The 17,884-nt window shown below is 52.5% G+C and overlaps 1 protein-coding gene across 1 annotated transcript in view; it reads left to right on the top strand.

Annotated features, from left to right (window-relative positions):
- The first annotated feature begins 6,260 nt into the window (after window positions 1–6,260).
- The window catches only part of Prrx2 (paired related homeobox 2), a 61,081-nt gene continuing 49,457 nt past the window's right edge, over window positions 6,261–17,884 (top strand). Inside the window, exon 1 of the mRNA XM_012952010.2 lies at window positions 6,261–6,531. Coding sequence (XP_012807464.2) covers window positions 6,285–6,531 — 247 coding nt within the window. The 5' untranslated portion in view covers window positions 6,261–6,284. The remainder of the gene's footprint in view (window positions 6,532–17,884) is intronic.

Genomic DNA, 17,884 nt, shown 5'->3' on the forward strand with positions numbered 1-17,884 from the left:
GTTGAGGTAGAAGTTCTAGGCCAGCTTGGACTACAGAGTGAGTTTTAGGTCAGCCTGGACTAGACACCCTGCCTCTAAAAAAACAAACAAAAAAGTGGTAGACAAGAGTATTTAAAGATATAGAAAGCAGGGGCTAGAGAGATGACTCAGCAGTTAAACATGCTGGGTTGCAAAGCCTGACAGCCTGGGTTTGATTCCTCTGTGCCACGCGAAGCCAGATGCACAAAGTGACACATGCATCTGGAGTTCATTTGCAGTGACAGGAGGCCCTGACTTCCCCAAATATTCTGTCTTTCAAATAAACAACAACAAAACACACACACACACACACACACACACACACACACACACATAAATGTATGTATTAGTTTTTTGAGGTAGGGTTTCACTCTGGTCCAGGCTGACTTAGAATTCACTATGTAGTCTCAGGGTGGCCTCAAACTCATGGCGATCCTCCTACCTCTGCCCCCCAAGTGCTGGGTTAAAGGTGTGCGCCACCACACCTGGCTCAAAGATATAGAGGGCTGGAGAGATGGCTTAGCAGTTAAGATATTTGTCTGCAAAACCAAAGGATCCAGGCTTGACTCTCCAGGACCCATATAAGCCAGATGCACAAGGGGGTACATGCATCTGGAGTTTGTTTCCAGTGGCTGGAGGCCTGGACACCATTCTCTCTTCCTCTCTCTCTCTCTCTCTCTCTCTCTCTTCCCCTCCCTCTTTCTCTCTAAAATAAATAAATAAAAATAAAAATATATTAAAAAGATATAGAGGGCTGGAGAGATGGCTTAGCGGTTAAGCGCTTGCCTGTGAAGCCTAAGGACCCCGGTTTGAGGCTCGGTTCCCCAGGTCCCACGTTAGCCAGATGCACAAGGGGGTGCACGCGTCTGGAGTTCGTTTGCAGAGGCTGGAAGCCCTGGCGCGCCCATTCTCTCTCTCCCTCTATCTGTCTCTCTGTGTCTGTTGCTCTCAAATAAATAATAAAAAAAAAAAATTAAAAAAAAAAGATATAGAAAGCCAGTTATAAAATACTTGGCACAACATAATTCTACTTATATGATATACGTGACTATGTCCCTCAATTTAACTAGATCTATAGATATAAGATAGAAAGAATGTCTTAACATTATTTTTCTTTGCTTGTCTTATTGCTTTTCTAAACCTTCAACCTAATATTGAATAAATAGGATAGCCCTAATCCTTTTAATTAAAGCAACTTTTGTTTTGTTTTTATTTTTGAGGTAGGGCCACTTTATGCATCTGGCTTTATGCAGATGCTAGGGAATTGAACCTGGGTAGACAGGCTTATCAAGCAAGTGTCTTCAATCATTAAACCATCTCTCAATCCCCTAGTTACTTTTTTTCCCTCCTTTGTTTTTCTGAGGTAGAATCTTGCTCTAGCCTAGGCTGATCTGGAATTCACTATGTAGTCTCAAGGCGGCCTAAACTCATGGTGATCCTCCTACCTCTGCCCCCTGAGCACTGGGACTAGAGGCATGTGTCACTACACCTGGCTCTTACATAAATTTTTGGGACTATATCAGATAAATATTTCCATTCAAGGTGAGAGACAGGACCCAGCTTCCAGTGGAGCCACCAGTTGACTGTCAGCTTTTGCAAGGGACTCTCCCTGGGGAGGAGAACCCTCTCACCCTCCTTCCTGTTTCCCCTCCGGCTGCTTTTCAATAACTAACTTCTGATTGAGTTAAGAGGTTCCAACCTGAGACCATGTTTTCTTCTCATCTCTTCCTCTGTGTTAGTCTGTAGGATTTGAACAAATTATTATGGAAATGATGTTTAAACCATTTCTCTGTGGGATCATGATTTCCCGAGTTCTGTCTTCCCCGGGGTTAAAGGCAAGTTTATGGCTATATTTCCAGGCTGAATCCAAGCTGAAATTTGCTCAAGGGGTGAACTTTGTCTATCTCTATCATCCTGGCCCACCCAGCCATTCTCCTGCGGTTGACAAGGGTAGCAAAACATCAAGTCTAGCACCATCCCATCCTTTCTTCACTCTCCATCTTACCAGTGATGGAGCAGACTCAAAAAGATTGAAGGGCCAACTTTATCCGAGGTCACACAGCTGTCAGACAGCAGTGAGCAACTCAAACTCATGTCTCTCCAGCTCCATGACTTCTTGGAGTGGATGTTCAAAAACAACTGGAGGGGACCAGAGAGATGATTCAGTAGTTAAAGGCACTTGCTTGCAAAACCCGACAGCCAGGTATGGATTCTCTAGTACCCAAGTAAAGACAGATTCACAAAGTGGTGCAGGCATCTGGAGTTCATTTGGAGCAGTGACAGGAGGTCCTGGCGCTCACCCTCACTCTCCCCTTGCAAACAAACAAATAAATAATATATATATTTTTAATATTTTATTTTCATTTATTTATTTGAGAGAGGGAAAAAGGCAGAGAGAGAGAGAGAATGGGTGTGCCAGGGCCTCTAGCCACTGCAAATAAACTCCAGATGCATGCACCAACTTGTGCATCTGGCTTACGTGGGTCCTGGGGAATCAAACCGAGGTCCTTTGGCTTGTCAGGCAAGCTCCTTAACGGCTAAGCCATCTCTCCAGCCCCAGTAAATAATATTTAAACATAGTTGGCAACTGGGGAGATGACTCAGCCGTTAAGGAGCTTGCCTGCCAAGCCCAGGAACCTCGGTCCGATTCCTCCAGCACCCACATAAAGCCAGATGCACAAAGTGGCGCATGCATCTTGAGTTCATTTGCAGTGGCTGGAGGCCCTGGCATGGTCATTCATTCTCTCTCTCTTTACAAATAAATAAATAAAAATCTTTAAAAAACAAAACAGGGGCTGGAGAGATGGCATAGTGAAGGTGCTTGCCTGCAAAGCTTAAGGACCCAGGTTTGGTTCCCCAGTAGCCGTGTAAGCCAGCTGCACCAGGTGGTGCACGCATCTGGAGTTCGTCTGCAGTGGCTGGAGGCCCTGGCGTGCCCATATTCTCTCTCTTTCTCTGTGTTTCTCAAATGTGGCACAGTGGCTCAGCCGAGTGCACTTGCTTAACACGTGCAAGGCCCTGGGTTTGTGCCCCAGTGCCACACAGACACAAGCAAACCCTGTAATGTTAAATATCATTAACACCTTTCACTCCCTGGGCACATGTGCCCCACATATATCAGTTTACTCACTCCCCTAAATAGCTTATCTGCAATCAAAGCAACTAAGAGAAAAGAGATTAATGCCCAAGACCATAGGAAGGGGAAATCATAGCGCCTCCATCTTGCAGTCACACAGCTCATCACCTCTCCACATGCTCAGGAAGGTCACAGGAGGCCACTGAGACCACCAGTCCCACCAAGAGAGCTTAACATGGCACATTCCAGTTCTGAATAAGAGTTTGGATTAAAATAGTTCCGTGATATCCAGCACTAGAAGGAGCCCTCACTGCCTCAGTTTCTCCTCTTGTCATGTAAGGGAATGGGACCTAAATGATCTCTCAAGCTCTTTGCAGAGCCACAGGCATCTTCTTTTGGACAGGGACCCAGACTATCTCCTGGGACAGAATCCTCATGGTGTTCCACAGGTATTTCATGAGGTGGGACCTAAGGGGGAAGTGAGGCTCAAAGTAGAATATCTGGGGGTCAACCACCTTCAGTGGGCTGTGCTTCCCCTGCATTGGCTGCCAGGGCCTCCACCCTGTGCTTTGCTGGGCGCTCCAGTCAGAGTGAGGCCATCCAGTCATTGCCCAGAACCCCATCTGGTTCTGTCCCTCAGAAAGCCTCGAAGCCAAGCTAGAGAGATGGCTCAGTGGTTAAGGCGCTTGCTTGCGAAGTGTGAGGACCTGGGTTCGATTCAACAGTAGACACACGAAGCCAGATGCACATGGTGGTGTAGGCATCTGGAGTTTATTTGCAGTTGCTAAAGGCCCTGGTAACCCATTCTCTTTCTCTCTCTCTCTCTCTACCTCTTTATCTCTGTCTCAAAGGAAGGAAGGAGGGAAAAAGAGAGAGGGTTGGAGAAATGGCTCAGCAGTTAAGGCACTTGCCTGTGAAGCCTAAGGACCCATGTTCAACTTCCCAGATCCCACGTAAGCCAGACGCACAAGGTGATGCAAGCTCACAAGGTTGCACATGTGCACAAGGTGGCGCACGCATCTGGAGTTCGACTGCAGTGGCTGGAGGCCCCGGCACGCCAATTCTCTCTCCTTCTCATTAAAAAAAAAAAAAAGGAAAAAAATAAAAAAAAAAAAAAGAAGAAGAAGAAAAAGCAAGCAAGTAGGTAAGCCTTGAAGCCAACTGGGTATGGTAAGTCATGTCATTAGGCTGAGGTAGGAGAACTGTCATGAGTTTGAGGCCAGCCTAGCCTACAATATGAGTTCTGGGTCAGCCTGTGTCCTACCTTGTAAAAACAAAACAAAAGCTGTGTAGCCATACATACTGTGGGCAGTGCTGAGGAGACCTTGTCGGTCTTTATCATTGGGCACTGTTGGTGGCAGATCTCCAAGGAAATCTGGCCCCAGAACCTTCCCTCCCCATGTGGACACTCATTGAGGGACCCTCAGCCTCATTTGAGAAGTGATTCTTTCCCAGGGTAACTCTCAGATAAACAGCTGGTAACTGAAGCCTGGCTCTTTGTTCTCTTTTCGATGGGGGAGGGGTGGCTCTGACTCCTACAGGGAGTTTGTTGTTTTGTTTGGTTTTTGTTTTTTCCAGGTAGGGTCTCACTCTAGCCCAGGCTGACCTGGAATTTACTATGTAGCCTCAGGCTGGCCTGCAGATCACAGTGATCCTCCTACAGCTTGTTTTTTGAGAGCCCAGCCCTTCACTGCTTACAGGCCATGCCCAGCTGTTCATGAGGGTTCTAGATATTCAAACAAACTTGGGCAGATATTTAAAACAATTTATTTATTTTATGATTGAGGGAGAGCACACGCATGCCAGGGCCTCTAGCCACTGCTGTGGACCTCCAGATGTGTGCGCCACCTTGAGCTCATGCATCAGCTTGTGTGTTGTGGGACCTGGAGATTTGAATCTAAGTCCTTAGGCTTTGCAGGCAGGCACCGTAACTGCTAAGCCATCTCTCCAGCCCATCTGAATTGTTGTGCAGGAAGCTCGCTTAACCACTGAGTCATCTCTCCAGCCTCCAAGGGACATTTTGAAGACCTTGTAATTTCTTTTTGTTGTTGTTATTGTTTTTTTTTTCTTTTTGAGGTAGGGTCTCACTCTAGTCCAGGCTGACCTGGAATTCACTATGTAGTCTCAGGGTGGCCTTGAACTCATGGCAATCTTTCTACCTCTGCCTCCTGAGTGCTGGGATTAAAGGTGTGTGCCACCATGGCCAGCTAATTTGGTTATTTTTGATGACATGATTGTATACCTCTCCAGGGACAGCAGGGGACAGAAGGACAGGCCAATAAGCAGTCCTCCTGCTGTAGCACCTGGGACATCTGGACAGCTTAAAGTATTAGCTGCTCTCACCCAGTGCACCCTTTCTGGGTTTTCCTTAAAAAGGGAAACCCTAGTCTACCCCTCTCCCTATCACTCATTTGTCAGTTTGGCTGAGTCTCCCTTGGGCTCACCAAGATTTCTGCAGGAAAATTCACTCTCAGCTTGCTTTTTTTTTTTCTCTCACCCTCACCCCAAGGAAGGGTCTCACTCTAGCCCAGGCTGACCTGGAATTCAGTACTCAGTCTCAAGGTGGCCTCGAAGTCTTGGCAATCCTCCTACCTCTGCCTCCCAAGTGCTGGGATTAAAGGCGTGCGTCACCACGCCCGGCTTCAGCTTGCTTTTCCTTGGGGAGAGTTGGGAGTGGACACCTAAGTGACAGACCAAAGAAATGGCCCTGATACCCATCCGGAAGCTTGCTCCATGTGGAAGGGTTTCTTGAGGCTGGATGGAGCGAGCCGGGTATTCCAAATGGACCCAGGATTGTCTCCATCAGGGTGGGGGTGGGATTGGGGGACAGGAGGGAGGAGCTGGTTTTAAGAGTTGCGCTCCCCCAACCTGCCTAGGCCGATCCCTCCTCCATCACCTCCGGGATCTCTGGTTGGGGGGCGGGATTTAAAGACATCCCCCCCCCAATCCAGGAACCTGGCCATCCCTAAACGGTGCCTGGAAGGGTGGGGACCCCCGGCAGCCCCGCCTCCAGCCGGACGGCGGGGGAGGGGAGGACGGGGGCGAGGTCCGCCTCAAGAAGGGGCGTGTGGCCGGAGCGCGCGCGGCGCCGGCCGGGGAGAGGAGGGAGGAAAGTTAGTTTCCCCGACGGACGTCAGCGGGGAGGAGGAGGAGGAGGAGGAGGAGGAGGCGGCGGCGGGACGGCAGAGGCATGGACAGCGCGGCCGCCGCCGCCGCCTTCGCGCTGGAGAAGCCGGCGCTGGGCCCGGGGCCGCCGCCGCCACCGCCGCCCGCGCCCGGCGACTGCGCCCAGGCGCGCAAGAACTTCTCGGTGAGCCACCTCCTGGACCTGGAGGAGGTGGCGGCGGCCGGGCGCAGGGCGGCGCGCCCCGCGGCCAAGGCCGAGGCTCGCGAGCCGTCCGGGGGCAGCAGCGGCAGCGAGGCGGCTCCGCAGGACGGTGAGTGCGCGCGCGGGCCGTGGGAACGGGGGTCTCCCCGGGGGCAAGGGGCGGCCGGGTGGCGGGTTCCGGGGTCGTTCCCCCCCCCCCCCCGCACATAGGAGGGACCTGTTTGCCCACAGCCACAGCTGGAGGCGCTATCAGCGATGGGGTGGGCTTCGATGGTCTTGAACTCTCCGCCTGGGGAGGCGTTGCGTCTTTGGATCCGAGCCGCTTCAAGTCCTTGGGGTGGTGTGACCACCCGGGCAAAACCGTTCGCGCTTGCGCCAGTCTTCGCCCCTCAAGCCTGAGAAGTGGGTGTCATTGCTCTGTTACTGCTGGGGAAACTGAGGCTGTGGAGGGGCAGCGCCACGGAGTGAAACTCTGCTGATTAACCGCACCCCCCTCCCTCCAGCTGCTAGGAGATCTGCAGAGTTTTTAGGGTGGGCATGCTTGTGCAACACCACCCTGAAGTTTGGGCAGGGGGTCCTCTGAGGTGGACAGCCGGCTCGGTTTCTCTTTCCCTGCGAAGGTTAAAGGTCATCTGGAAGGGACTTTAAAAACAAACAATCCACCCAAGTGGCCTTTTTTTTTACCCCCCAAAAAAATGTCACAGGGGATCACTGAGTCCTCAACTCAGCTCTTCAAAGAAGGGGTGGGGGTGGGAAGAGGCAGAGAAATGAGGGTAAAAAGCCAAGAGTTTCAGTGGGAAGCTGAGGGGAGGGGATGGTTAGAGTGGCCCTGGAGTGGGGGTGGGGTGGTCTGAGGCCATCGCTCCTGTCCCCTGGCTCTGGCGACTAGACTGGCCTGCTGGAGGTTGTGGCCGCCTGACTATTTGAACCCCCAACAGTGTGTGTGTATATGGGGGGGAAAAGATAGAGGAGAGGTTGGCAGCTCCCCACCTTCCCATCCATCCCTGGAGAGACCCGTCCTATACTAGCCTGTTGGTTCCTGGGGTGCTCAGGCAGGCTGGCAGAACTGGAAGACACTGGTGACATCCGGCCGGCTTGAGATCAGGGTTGTGTGTAAGCCTTGGAGACACCCAAGACTCCTGCCTTCCACAGAGCACCTTCTGACAACACCCGCCAACGCCAGCCTGAGTCAGTGGTGGCACCGGCCTCAGTTGAAGGGAGGCAGCTGGCTCCCTTGACCTGAGTCCACCTCCCATCAGCTGCAGGGGCCTGGCCCCCCTCTCTCTCTGCTCAAGTGGCGCATGGAGCGGGGGCCAACTGCCCTGGGAGTCGGGGTGGAAGGAAGGGGTCCAGTTTGGAATGTTCCCCGTGTGCTGTTCTCTGGCTTTGCTCTCACGAGTGCGACTTCAGGCATGGGCAACAGGGAGGGATAAACTGAAGGTAGGGAAAAGATGGACAGGAAAGACAGGCAAAAGTAGGAGAGAACCTGACTCTCTGTAAGTGAAGACAGAATTTAATAGAAAAAGAAATAGACGGCAGGAGAGGAGAAGGTGACAGGAAAGATAAAAAGGGAGGCCTGAGTGCCGGTCCTGGTGGGTGACAGGCAGCACAAGTCCTGCCTTCTCGGAGATGTGACCTGTGAACGCCCAAATGGAGTTTCCTCTTGGGGAGTCCCAGGCTGGCTAATGTCAGCTGGCGTGTGAGACCCAGGCCTCCAGGAGATTGGATGGGTACTGTGTGTCCCCAGACGTCCCTAAGGGCTTGGTCACCCTTCCCGAGTTCCCAGGAGACCTACCAGCCTTTTCCAGTGGAGTGGCTTCCCCTATACCAGTGTGTTTGAGGACAGAGGACTTGCCGGGCGTGGTGTCAAGTAGGGTAGAGGCTGGGCTAGGTTCAAGGATGCCCTCACTCTGCATCCCACCTGCTGTGGAAGCTGAGCCCAGATCTGTCCTGGGGACCACTGAGCTTCTGGGCACCAGGCCAGGCGTCTCTCTGGATGAAGGTCTGCAGGCCGAAAGTGGACAGAGGAGGCCGCAGCAGCTTCCAGCTCATCCCTGTGTTTAGGTACCCCTTAACCGTGGCCATGGATTGGGGGATCACCCCGTGCTGAGGACTCCAGAGGTAGGAATGAAGGGACTGTCTTCCTTTCCCTCATCCTGGTGAATCCAGTAGAAAGTGGCCACAGGGGCTGTGGCTTAGTGGCTGCACAAGGCCCGAGGTTCCATGCCAGCGCAGGAAGGAGGGAGGGAGGGAGGGAGGGAAGAAGAGAGGGAAGGAGGCTGAGCAGCAAAGAATGGAGAAGCCCCTCATGAGAAAAGTACGACTTAGCAGGAAAGTGATGAGTTGAAATATTGATCTTTCTTATCCTGGCAATTAAGCAAATACTAAAAAACCTTTACTTTTCTCAAAGCTCCCAGTAGATCTAGCCAGTGTCTGCCAATGGCTTTCCAAGCTTCCCCTTCCCCCCAACTGGCTACGGAGGCTGTGGCCTCTCTGGTGACTCAGAACAAACCAGGGTCTCGGGTTCCTCCGGACTCAAACGCTGAGGGCTGCGCTGGGCGCTGAGCTATGCCAAGCACGTTAGGAAAATAAACCCTCGTTCTCTCCCTTTGCCATGACTTACAACAAAAGAAACCACATTAATAACTGAGAGTTTCTCTAAAGCATTCCCTCCTGTGGGCAGGGCGGAAACCGGGCCATGGACACACTGTGAAAATAAACACGGTCCCTGGAGCCAGGCAGGGGAGGCCCCCAGCCAGGGCGGGCCCTGCCGCTGCTCTGCCCTGATACCTGTTTCGGAGAAGTTCGGGATGTCTGTGAGGAGGCTGGACCCAGGGAATGCCGAGCAGATCCTTCTTGGGTATTCATGGTGATGGGGTACCTGGAGTCTGAGGTCCTGGATGAGCCAGGCAAACCGAGGCCCTGGTAGGCTGAGTGGCAACTGATTACTGGTATATCTGAGCTTGGGGCTGCCTTTCCCCCTTTCTAAACAGGGCCAGTAGGGCCAAGTAGAGGGCCTGGAGGGCCATCAGAGATGGGCAGACCTGCTTTTGTTGTTGGGTTGGTTGGTTTTACGGGACAGCTGTCTTGTAGCCCAGGCTGCCTTCAGACTCTATGTAGCCAGGGCTGGTCTTGAACTGCTGATCGTCCTGCTTCCACCTCCCAAGTGCTGGGGTGACAGGCATGAGCCACCACACCTGACCTTCAGTGCATTATTCTCAAGATAACATATAGCTAGGGTAGGACTTCAGTATTTTAGCTATTTATAAGTGTTTGGTTCAGTGGCATGAAGCCCACTCACGTTGTATGCTTGGCACCACCACCTGTCTCTAGAACTTTTCCTTTTTCTCATTCTCCTCCCACTAAAGTCCCTGACATCCTCATTCTACTTTCTATTTCTGAATCGGACCATGCAAGGGCCCTGGTAAAAAATGGACTACGAAGCCCGGTGTGGTGGCGCATGTCTTTAATCCCAGCACTTGGGAGGCAGAGGCAGGAGGATCGCCATGAGTTCAAGGCCACCCTGAGACTACATAGGTCAGCCTGGATTAGAGTTAAGATCCTACCTTGGAAAACCAAAAACAAACAAACAAACAAACTACACTGTTTGTCTTTTCATGTCTGACTTATCTCACTTAGCATAATGTCTAAGAGCTTCAGTCATGTCACATGTACCCAAATTTCCTTCCTTTTCAAGGCTGAAGAGTGTTCCTCTGTGTGGATATGCCTTATTTTGTTTGTGTGTTCATTCACCAATGGACACTTGTGGCCTCCAGTTGTGGACAGTGGTGTTGAAGGGAGGGGGGATAAAAATAGCTGCTTGGGTCCCTGCTTTTGTTCTTTGTGGAATTGCTGGGGCATATGGTAATTCCGTGTTTAATTTTTTAATTTTAATTTTAATTAATTTATTTATTTGAGAGAGAGAGAACAAGGCAGAGGAAGAGAGAGATGGAGAGAATGGGCATTCCAGGGTCTCCAGCCACTGCAAACAAACTCCAGATGCGTGCACCACCTTGTGCATCTGGCTTACATGGGTCCTGGGGAATCGAACTGAGATCCTTTGGCTTTGCAGGCAAGTGCCTTAACCACTAAGCAATCTCCCCAGCCCTCTATGTTTAATTTTTGGTTTTGTTTTGTTTTCAAAGTAGTGTCTCACTGTAGCCCATGCTGACTTGGAACTCACTCTGTAGTTCCAGACTGGCCTGGAACTCACAGCAATCCTCCTACCTCTGCCTCCTGAGTGCTGGGATTAAAGGTGTGCACCACCACACCTGGCCTGTGTTTAATTTTGGGGGGAGGCAGGTTTGAGGTAGGGTTTTGCTCTAGTTCAGGCTGACCTGGAACTCATTCTGTAGTCCCAGGCTGGCCTCGAACTCATAACAGTCCTCTTACCTCTGTCTGCTGAGTGCTGAAATTAATGCCATGATCCACCACACCCAGCCTATGTTTAATTATTTTTTATTTCTATTTTTTGGGTTTTTGAGGTAGGGATTCACTGTAGCTCAGGCTGACCTGGAATTCACTATGTAGTCTCAGGGTGGCCTCTAACTCATGGTGATCCTTCTATCTCTGCCTCCTGAGTGCTGGGATTAAAGGCATGTGCCACCATGCCAGGCTGTTTAATTCTTTACTAATGCTGTTTTCCACAGTGGATGTCAGATTCAGATTTTTGTTTTGTTTTGTTTTGGATGTTTTGAGGCAGGATCTCACTGTAGCCCAGACTGACCTGGAACTCTGTAGTCCAGGCTGTCCTCGAACTCGTGACAATCCTCTTCTCTCTGCCTCCCAAGTGCTAGGAGCAAAAGCCTGAGGCACCACACCCATCTTGATGTCAGATTTTAACCAGCCTCATTGGAGTTGATTTTGGAACTGGATATTGGCAAAAGCTGGTCTGTGAGTCAGGAACAGGGCTGAGGGTGATACAGGGGCTCCCCAGAATGGGGCCTTTGGAAGACAAGCTCTTCCTCCTCTGTGTTCTCTGTTCTCTTCCTTCTTTCTTCATTCTTCCATCCTCCTGGTGGGTGAGAACAGTCACGTGCACCTAACCAGTGCTGGGCTGGGTTGACACTCCTGGGTCTAGCCCTTGGCTTTCACTGCCTTTTCCATGAATGACGCCAACTGGGTGAGTCACATCCCTTCTCTGGGTCCCCACTGGGTCCCAGGTGAGGGTACAGAGATATTTGTGGGGTTACTCCCCACTGCGGTCACAATTCCACATGGGCTTGGAAAAGACCTATGATGGTCTCTCCTGGGAATCTGAGCAGAGCACAGTGTGAGCATCTTCAGGCAGGTGAGGAGGTCTCCTGGCTGGTGCCCGGGGAGCAGGGAGAGGGAGGACAAGGTGGGGGGCAGGGCCTGCAGTGAGCCCACCAAGGTGTGTGGGTGGCCGTTGGTCGCCTCTCTGCTTTCTGTCCACAGGGCAGGCACCTGTTGTGTGGCCATCATTTACAGATTCAGGGTACGCCTGCTTCTCCATCCAGGATCTCCTCAGGGTGGAGCTGGCGGCCTGGGCTGGGGACTGACCTCCACCAGGCACCCAACAGGCTGGGGCCGTTCTGGCCGTAAGACTTAAAGTAGCAGTGACAATACCTGGAGACAAAACCTTGACTCCAGAAAGAAACTGAAGCTATATGTTGTCTTCTGTGAGGTGGCAACAAAGGATGTCCCTTATGAGGGCGTGGCAGTCCCTGAGCAGATGTACGGTGCACCATGAAGTGTTTCTAGGCTAGTGCCTTGAGGCTCTCACAGCTACCCTATGCATCGGGCAGGGCTTATGGTGATCATTCACATTATTTGGAGGCCCAGAGAGACACAGCGACCTTTCCAAAGCCACAGAGTTCACATGGGATGTTGGATTTGCTTGGGATCCCGAGTTCAAGCCTCTGTCTCCAGTGTGGGTGAGGAGCTGGGAATAGGAGCCTGGCTTGGCTGCTGGGGAGACCACTCGGGGTTTGTGAACTGCAGGGTTTGAAAGGTGGGGGAGGGACCTTGTGTGTGTGTGTGTGTGTGTGTGTGTGTGTGTGTGTGCACGCCAGTTTCTAAGTGCCCAAGACCGAAAAGTGAGGCTCCTCAGCTGGCTTGTCCTGGGCAGAGTTGTGAGGATGGACAAGGCAAAACTTGGCATGGTTTTATGGTGTCCAGATTCCAAGGAATTGTGCCTTCCCCCGAGTGACTAGGTAGATTTGGGGTGGGGTTAAGGGGCAACACCAGGTTCTCCCTGAATATATCCTAAGAAAGAAATATTGGGGGCTGGGGGCCTCAGTCAGTAGAGAGCTTGCCTAGCATGTACAAAACCTTGGGTTCCATCCCCAGCTCTGCATAAACCAGGCATGAGGTGCACACCTGTAATTCCAGCACTTGGGAGGTGGAGGCAGGAGGCTCAGAAGTTCAAGTTTATTCTCAGTTTCATATCAAGTTCAAGGCCAGCCTAGGATTCGTGAGACTGTCTCAAAAAATGGAAGGGCAGGAAGGAGAGGGTTGGGGAGATGATTCATCAGTTTAAAGGTACTTGCTTGCAAAACCTGGTGTCCCAGGTTTGATTCCCCAGTCCCCATGTAAAGTGGAGATGGACAAAGTGGTGCATATGTCTTGAGTTTGTCTGCAGCTGCAAGAGACCCTGGCTCTCCCATACTCCCTACCACCCCCCAATAAAGAAACATAAAACAAAATTTAAGAAGGAGAAGGTGGTGGGTCGCTGTCATGGTGGGAGGCTGAAGGAATGTGGGAGAATGGCTGGGGACACCTGTAGTCACCTCCGCCAAGTGCACACTGTGTGCTAACGGGGTATTGTGACCCTCACCCCGTTGTCTCCCTCCAGCCCCATGACATGGGTCCTCTGATCATCTCCACTTTATAAGAGGGAAGCCCAGCTACATGCCAAGATTACATCATGCTGTTGGGTTCTAGCTTGGGCACGTCCTGACCCAAAGCTCTTCCTCACTTGCACCATTCCGAGTCACCCCTGGAGCCTGGGGAATGCTGAGGCAGGCTGACCAGGGTTGTCCACCCCAAGCAGGAGTGGGTTACACTCAGGGGTGATCAGGTGGTTAGGGGAGGGTCACAGGGCTGTGTCACGGCTTTGCAGGAGATAGGCTCGTAAGGACGGAGCTGTCCAGCTTTGGGAGGAAAGAGTGAGAGGGGTCCCCTCCCCACACCCTTCACATTCCTATCTCCTACTGCAGACACAGGGCGGCCGTGGAGTGGCCAAGGGTTAAGTGCTCTTGGGAGGTGTTGAGTGGCAGAGAGCCTCTTCAGAGGAAGGTTGGGGGAGCATGTCTAGGTTCTCCTGGGGGGCAGGGTCACTTATCCGCCAGGCAGAGGAGCAGGGGCAATATACGGCATAGTGCTTGTCAGCCTGGGAGGGGCAGAGTCAACCCCACTGATGACGATAAGGCCGCGGCCTCCACCAGCTTAGGAGTTTACCAGGTACAGCAGAGAGAGCCCCCTCAGGCACGATCCAGGAGCCACGGACTCTCCAGCCATCCTGGAAGTCAGAAAGCCCTGATTCCCCCCTTGCTCTGAGCTGTAGTCCCTTCCACATCTGGAAAGCTGTTGGTTCCCCCGCCTGGTTCTAGGGGGCCACGGTGATGACAGGATGCCCTCCACATGGGGCCCTGTATGGGTAATATCTTTTATTATGTCCTTAAAATGAAGTAGGCTCTGGAAGGTATTAATATTGGCCTCTTTGTGATAGATCTGCTTTTCTGTATATGGGCTGGACAGTGGGAGGGTCTAGCAAAGGAGCCATGAATTATACAGAGAAGCCAAGAAGCTGAGGCCCTGGGGCTGAGAGGCAGAGCGCAGTTTAGCCTTCAAACACTGGTGGAAGGTAGTAGAAGAGCAGAAAGCGGGAGATCCAGAGGCTTCCACAGAGGAACACTCCAACCCAGAGCTGAACAACTGTCTCAGCAGCTCAAGATGTGGCAAGTGAGGGGCCTGTCACCTCCTGTGACACCCGGGCCACAGGAAAAATGAGAGGGCTCCCAGACTAGGGGTCAGGAAATCAGGGCTTCCATCTAGCCTAGCCCAGCCCTCCGGCTTTTGATAGGCCCTGTCTGTGGGCCCAGGGTGCACAGTACCCGGGTTGGGCCATCTGTTTCTGGCTGTGTTTGACGAGCTTCTAGGAATTATTATTGGTGTCAGAATCACCTGGGGAGGTGGCTTATTTGGTAAAGTACTTGCCTTGCAAGCATGAGGACCCGAGTTTGATTCCCAGAGTCTGTTTAAAATGCCAGGCATAGTAGTAAACGCTTGTAATTCTGGGGCCAGGAAGGCAGAGACAAGAGGATCCCTGAGGCGCACTGGCCATCCAGCCTAGCCTACGTGGTGAATTCCAGGCCAATGAGAGACTATACACTCTACTTGGAAAAAAAAAAAAAAGTAGCCAGGTGTGGTGGCACATACCTTTAATCTCAGGAGGCAGAGGTAGGAGGATCGCTGTGAGTTTGAAGCCAGCCTTGAGACTACATAGTGAATTCCAGATCAGCCTGGGTCAGAATGAGACCCTACCTTGAAAAAACAAAAGAAAAGAAAAAGTATACAGCACTTGAGGAATGATACCCAAGGTTGCCCTGTGGCCTTCACATGCACAAGAACACATACATGTGCTTCCCTCAACACACACATGCCCAATCACTCGGTTGGTTGAAATGTCTATTCCCAGGCTTTAGGGAATGCCTCCCTGGCCTGGTCATCTGCATTTATCAGTTCCACTCCCAGCAAGTCATACCCCACTGAAAGCTTCTTCAGAGAGCTGATTCTGCCTCTCCTGGGTTTCCCTGGGGTGGGAACAACCCGCTTGGTGGGATGGAGCAGTTGTTCATGGTTCCACACAAAGTAAAAGGCTGGAAGGGTCTGGAAGGGAGGGAGGGACCAGCCCCAGCGTCTCTGGAGGCCTGGCCGTGCAGAAGGCCACACCTGGGGCCTAGGAGGAGAAGCTGTGCTCACCTGGCCACTGCATTCACGGAGCACCCACTGTACGCCCCACCCATTCGGCCCGGGAGGTTAGAATGAAGGGGTGTAATATGGGGCAAGGTCTGGAACCCTCTCCAGCATTCTGACTCCATCTCCCAGTTCCCAGCCACGGTGGCTAGGGTCCAGCCAGGACAGTCAGACAGAAGCATCTGTCCGTCTGGCTCCTGTCCTCCCTCCACTCCTCCTCCCTGTTAACCTCCCTCACCTGGCCCATCACACATCCATTGGCTTCCCTTCAAGGTGGGTGTCCACTGTCCTCAAGGGGACAGCCACCTCTCCCCAGACTTTGTCCTGAGCCCCAGACCCCGCCTCCTTGTCTATCCTCCCACCACTAACCCTCCTCCAGGGCCTCCCTTGCCGGTCAGGCACAGCCCTTCACACGCCAGAGATGGCGTTATTAAAAATGACATTTAACCAGAGCTGGAATTACCACGCGGATGGCTGCAAACCTGGGAATCAAAGCGGAGCCGCCAGGCGGGCGCGCCTGGCAGGGGCCTCGCGGCCTCGCAGCCGCCAGAGCTCTGTGAGGGCCTCCCATATAAAACCCCACTGAACGGAGAGGTCTTGAAAGCCAGCGCACCTCCTTTCATTAGACTAACAAATAACACGTAACAGAAAACATCTGTTAACAGCAGCTCCTAATGCGCTCAAGATGGGCCTTGGATGGCTGGTCCGGCCAGTGGGCAGCCCGTCTACAGGACGCAAGTTTGGGCTGCTCCCAACCCCCCCACCAGGCTGACCAGCAGCCCCTGTTCTCCCAGGCCTCATCCTGGGATGAGGGGACCAGGAACCTCATTCTCTTTCCTTTCTTCCTCAAACTTAATCATTCACCCTGTCTTCTTAATGATGAGGACGCAAGATCTGAGGGTCAGCGTGCAAGGTGGTGCTGTGGTATCCCTGGATGTGGGTGCCTGCACCGCCCTTGAGGGGTGTGGATCGGTTTAAAGCACAAGGAACCCAACACTGGGGTTTTTGTTTTTTCTTTTCTTTTTTTCAAATTTTCATTAACAACTTACATGATTATAAAAAAAAAAACCTCATGGTAATACCCTCCCTCCCCCCTCCCCAGTTTCCCCTTTGAAACTCCATTCTCCATCATATCCCCTCCCCATCTCAATCGGTCTCTCTTTTATTTTGAAGTCATGATCTTTTCGTCCTCTTATGATGGTCTTGCAAACACTGGGATTTTGAGGCCAAGCTCTTTCTGGACCTGATGGTGATGACCGTGTTTGTCACAGGAGGTGGACCTTGCAGGACAGTTTGTGTACAAGGTGGGAGCAGAGGTCTCCGCAGATAGCCAGGCGTGGGAAGGGCTCAGGAAGGACTTCTGCTTGTCACACCACTGTCTTCAGGGCCCCGAGGCACAGAGCTGGGAGGTGGGTGGAGACAGCCCTGTCCTCAGAGGATGTCCATCCACACTGCAGCCTCCGGTGGGCGGCCGAGGGTGAGCTCGGGGGTGAGAGAGTGGCCCTCTCTGCCCTTGTGGAGGCTGCAAAGAACCCGTTCACCATCCCACATCCTCGGAAGCCAGAGAGATGTGTCACTGCATATGTCATTGCTCGTTAGGCCCCACGGGTCAAACCTGAAGAAGGAAGGATTGCATCCCACGCCAGGGGAGGGGGGAAGCCCAGAGAACACCCCTTCACTGACTACAGACCAGCGTCTGGTTCCCCCTTCCCTTGCCATGAAGCCACAGAAGAGAAAGGCGTTGCTTTCCTTGAGAGGCTGATGCTAAGCCCTGCGCTTCCCTTGCCCACCAAGCTCGAGATCAGCTCTGTTCTCTTGGTCCGAGAGAGCTCAGTGGCACTCTTCTTTCATTCCTTCCATGCACAGACAGTGCTGGGCAGAGACATTTCCCTGGCTCCTGAGGGTTTGGGGCCCAGCAGGAAGGCAGCAGGGCTCCCAGCTATCTGCTCCCCCCAAGTGCTCCTTCAAGTTCTGTACCCTGTGTCCTGCTGCTGGCTGAGTTCTCCCAGCAGCCCACGGGCCAGTTGAAGCATCGTCCCCACCTCACAACTGAGGACGAGGAGGCTCAGGTCACCCAGGAAAGGTGCAGTGCTTGCCTGTCTCATACTGCCCCGTGTGTACCAGGGAACGACTGCCCAGTTGCTGTGGCGGAGGGGGCGGGTGTCCTCTTGCTGGAAGCTGCACAGGCAGGGGCAAGTTCAGAGTCCCACATCCCCGTTCCCATCAGGAATCTGTCCTCCGCTTTTCTAGAGACCCATCTAGCCCCCTGGTTCGATGGGTCTGGCAGGGGTGGGGGTTGGGAGCTCGGGCTCCTGCTGCATTGGAAGGCCCTAGGTGGGGGAGGGGCGGGGAGCATTTATTTCCTAGAGACATCCTGTTTTAATTGGAAGGCCAGCCTCTGCCAGAGCCTGCTCCCAGGCTACCTCAACCAAGTGAGGAGAGGATCAGGGCTCCAGGCGGGAAATTGCCGGAGACAAGAAGTAAAGTCAGACTGCTCTGGTTTCAGTGGGAAAGAAAATGAA

The sequence above is a fragment of the Jaculus jaculus genome, chromosome 1 (assembly GCF_020740685.1).
Source record: "Jaculus jaculus isolate mJacJac1 chromosome 1, mJacJac1.mat.Y.cur, whole genome shotgun sequence".
Lineage (NCBI taxonomy): Eukaryota > Metazoa > Chordata > Mammalia > Rodentia > Dipodidae > Jaculus > Jaculus jaculus.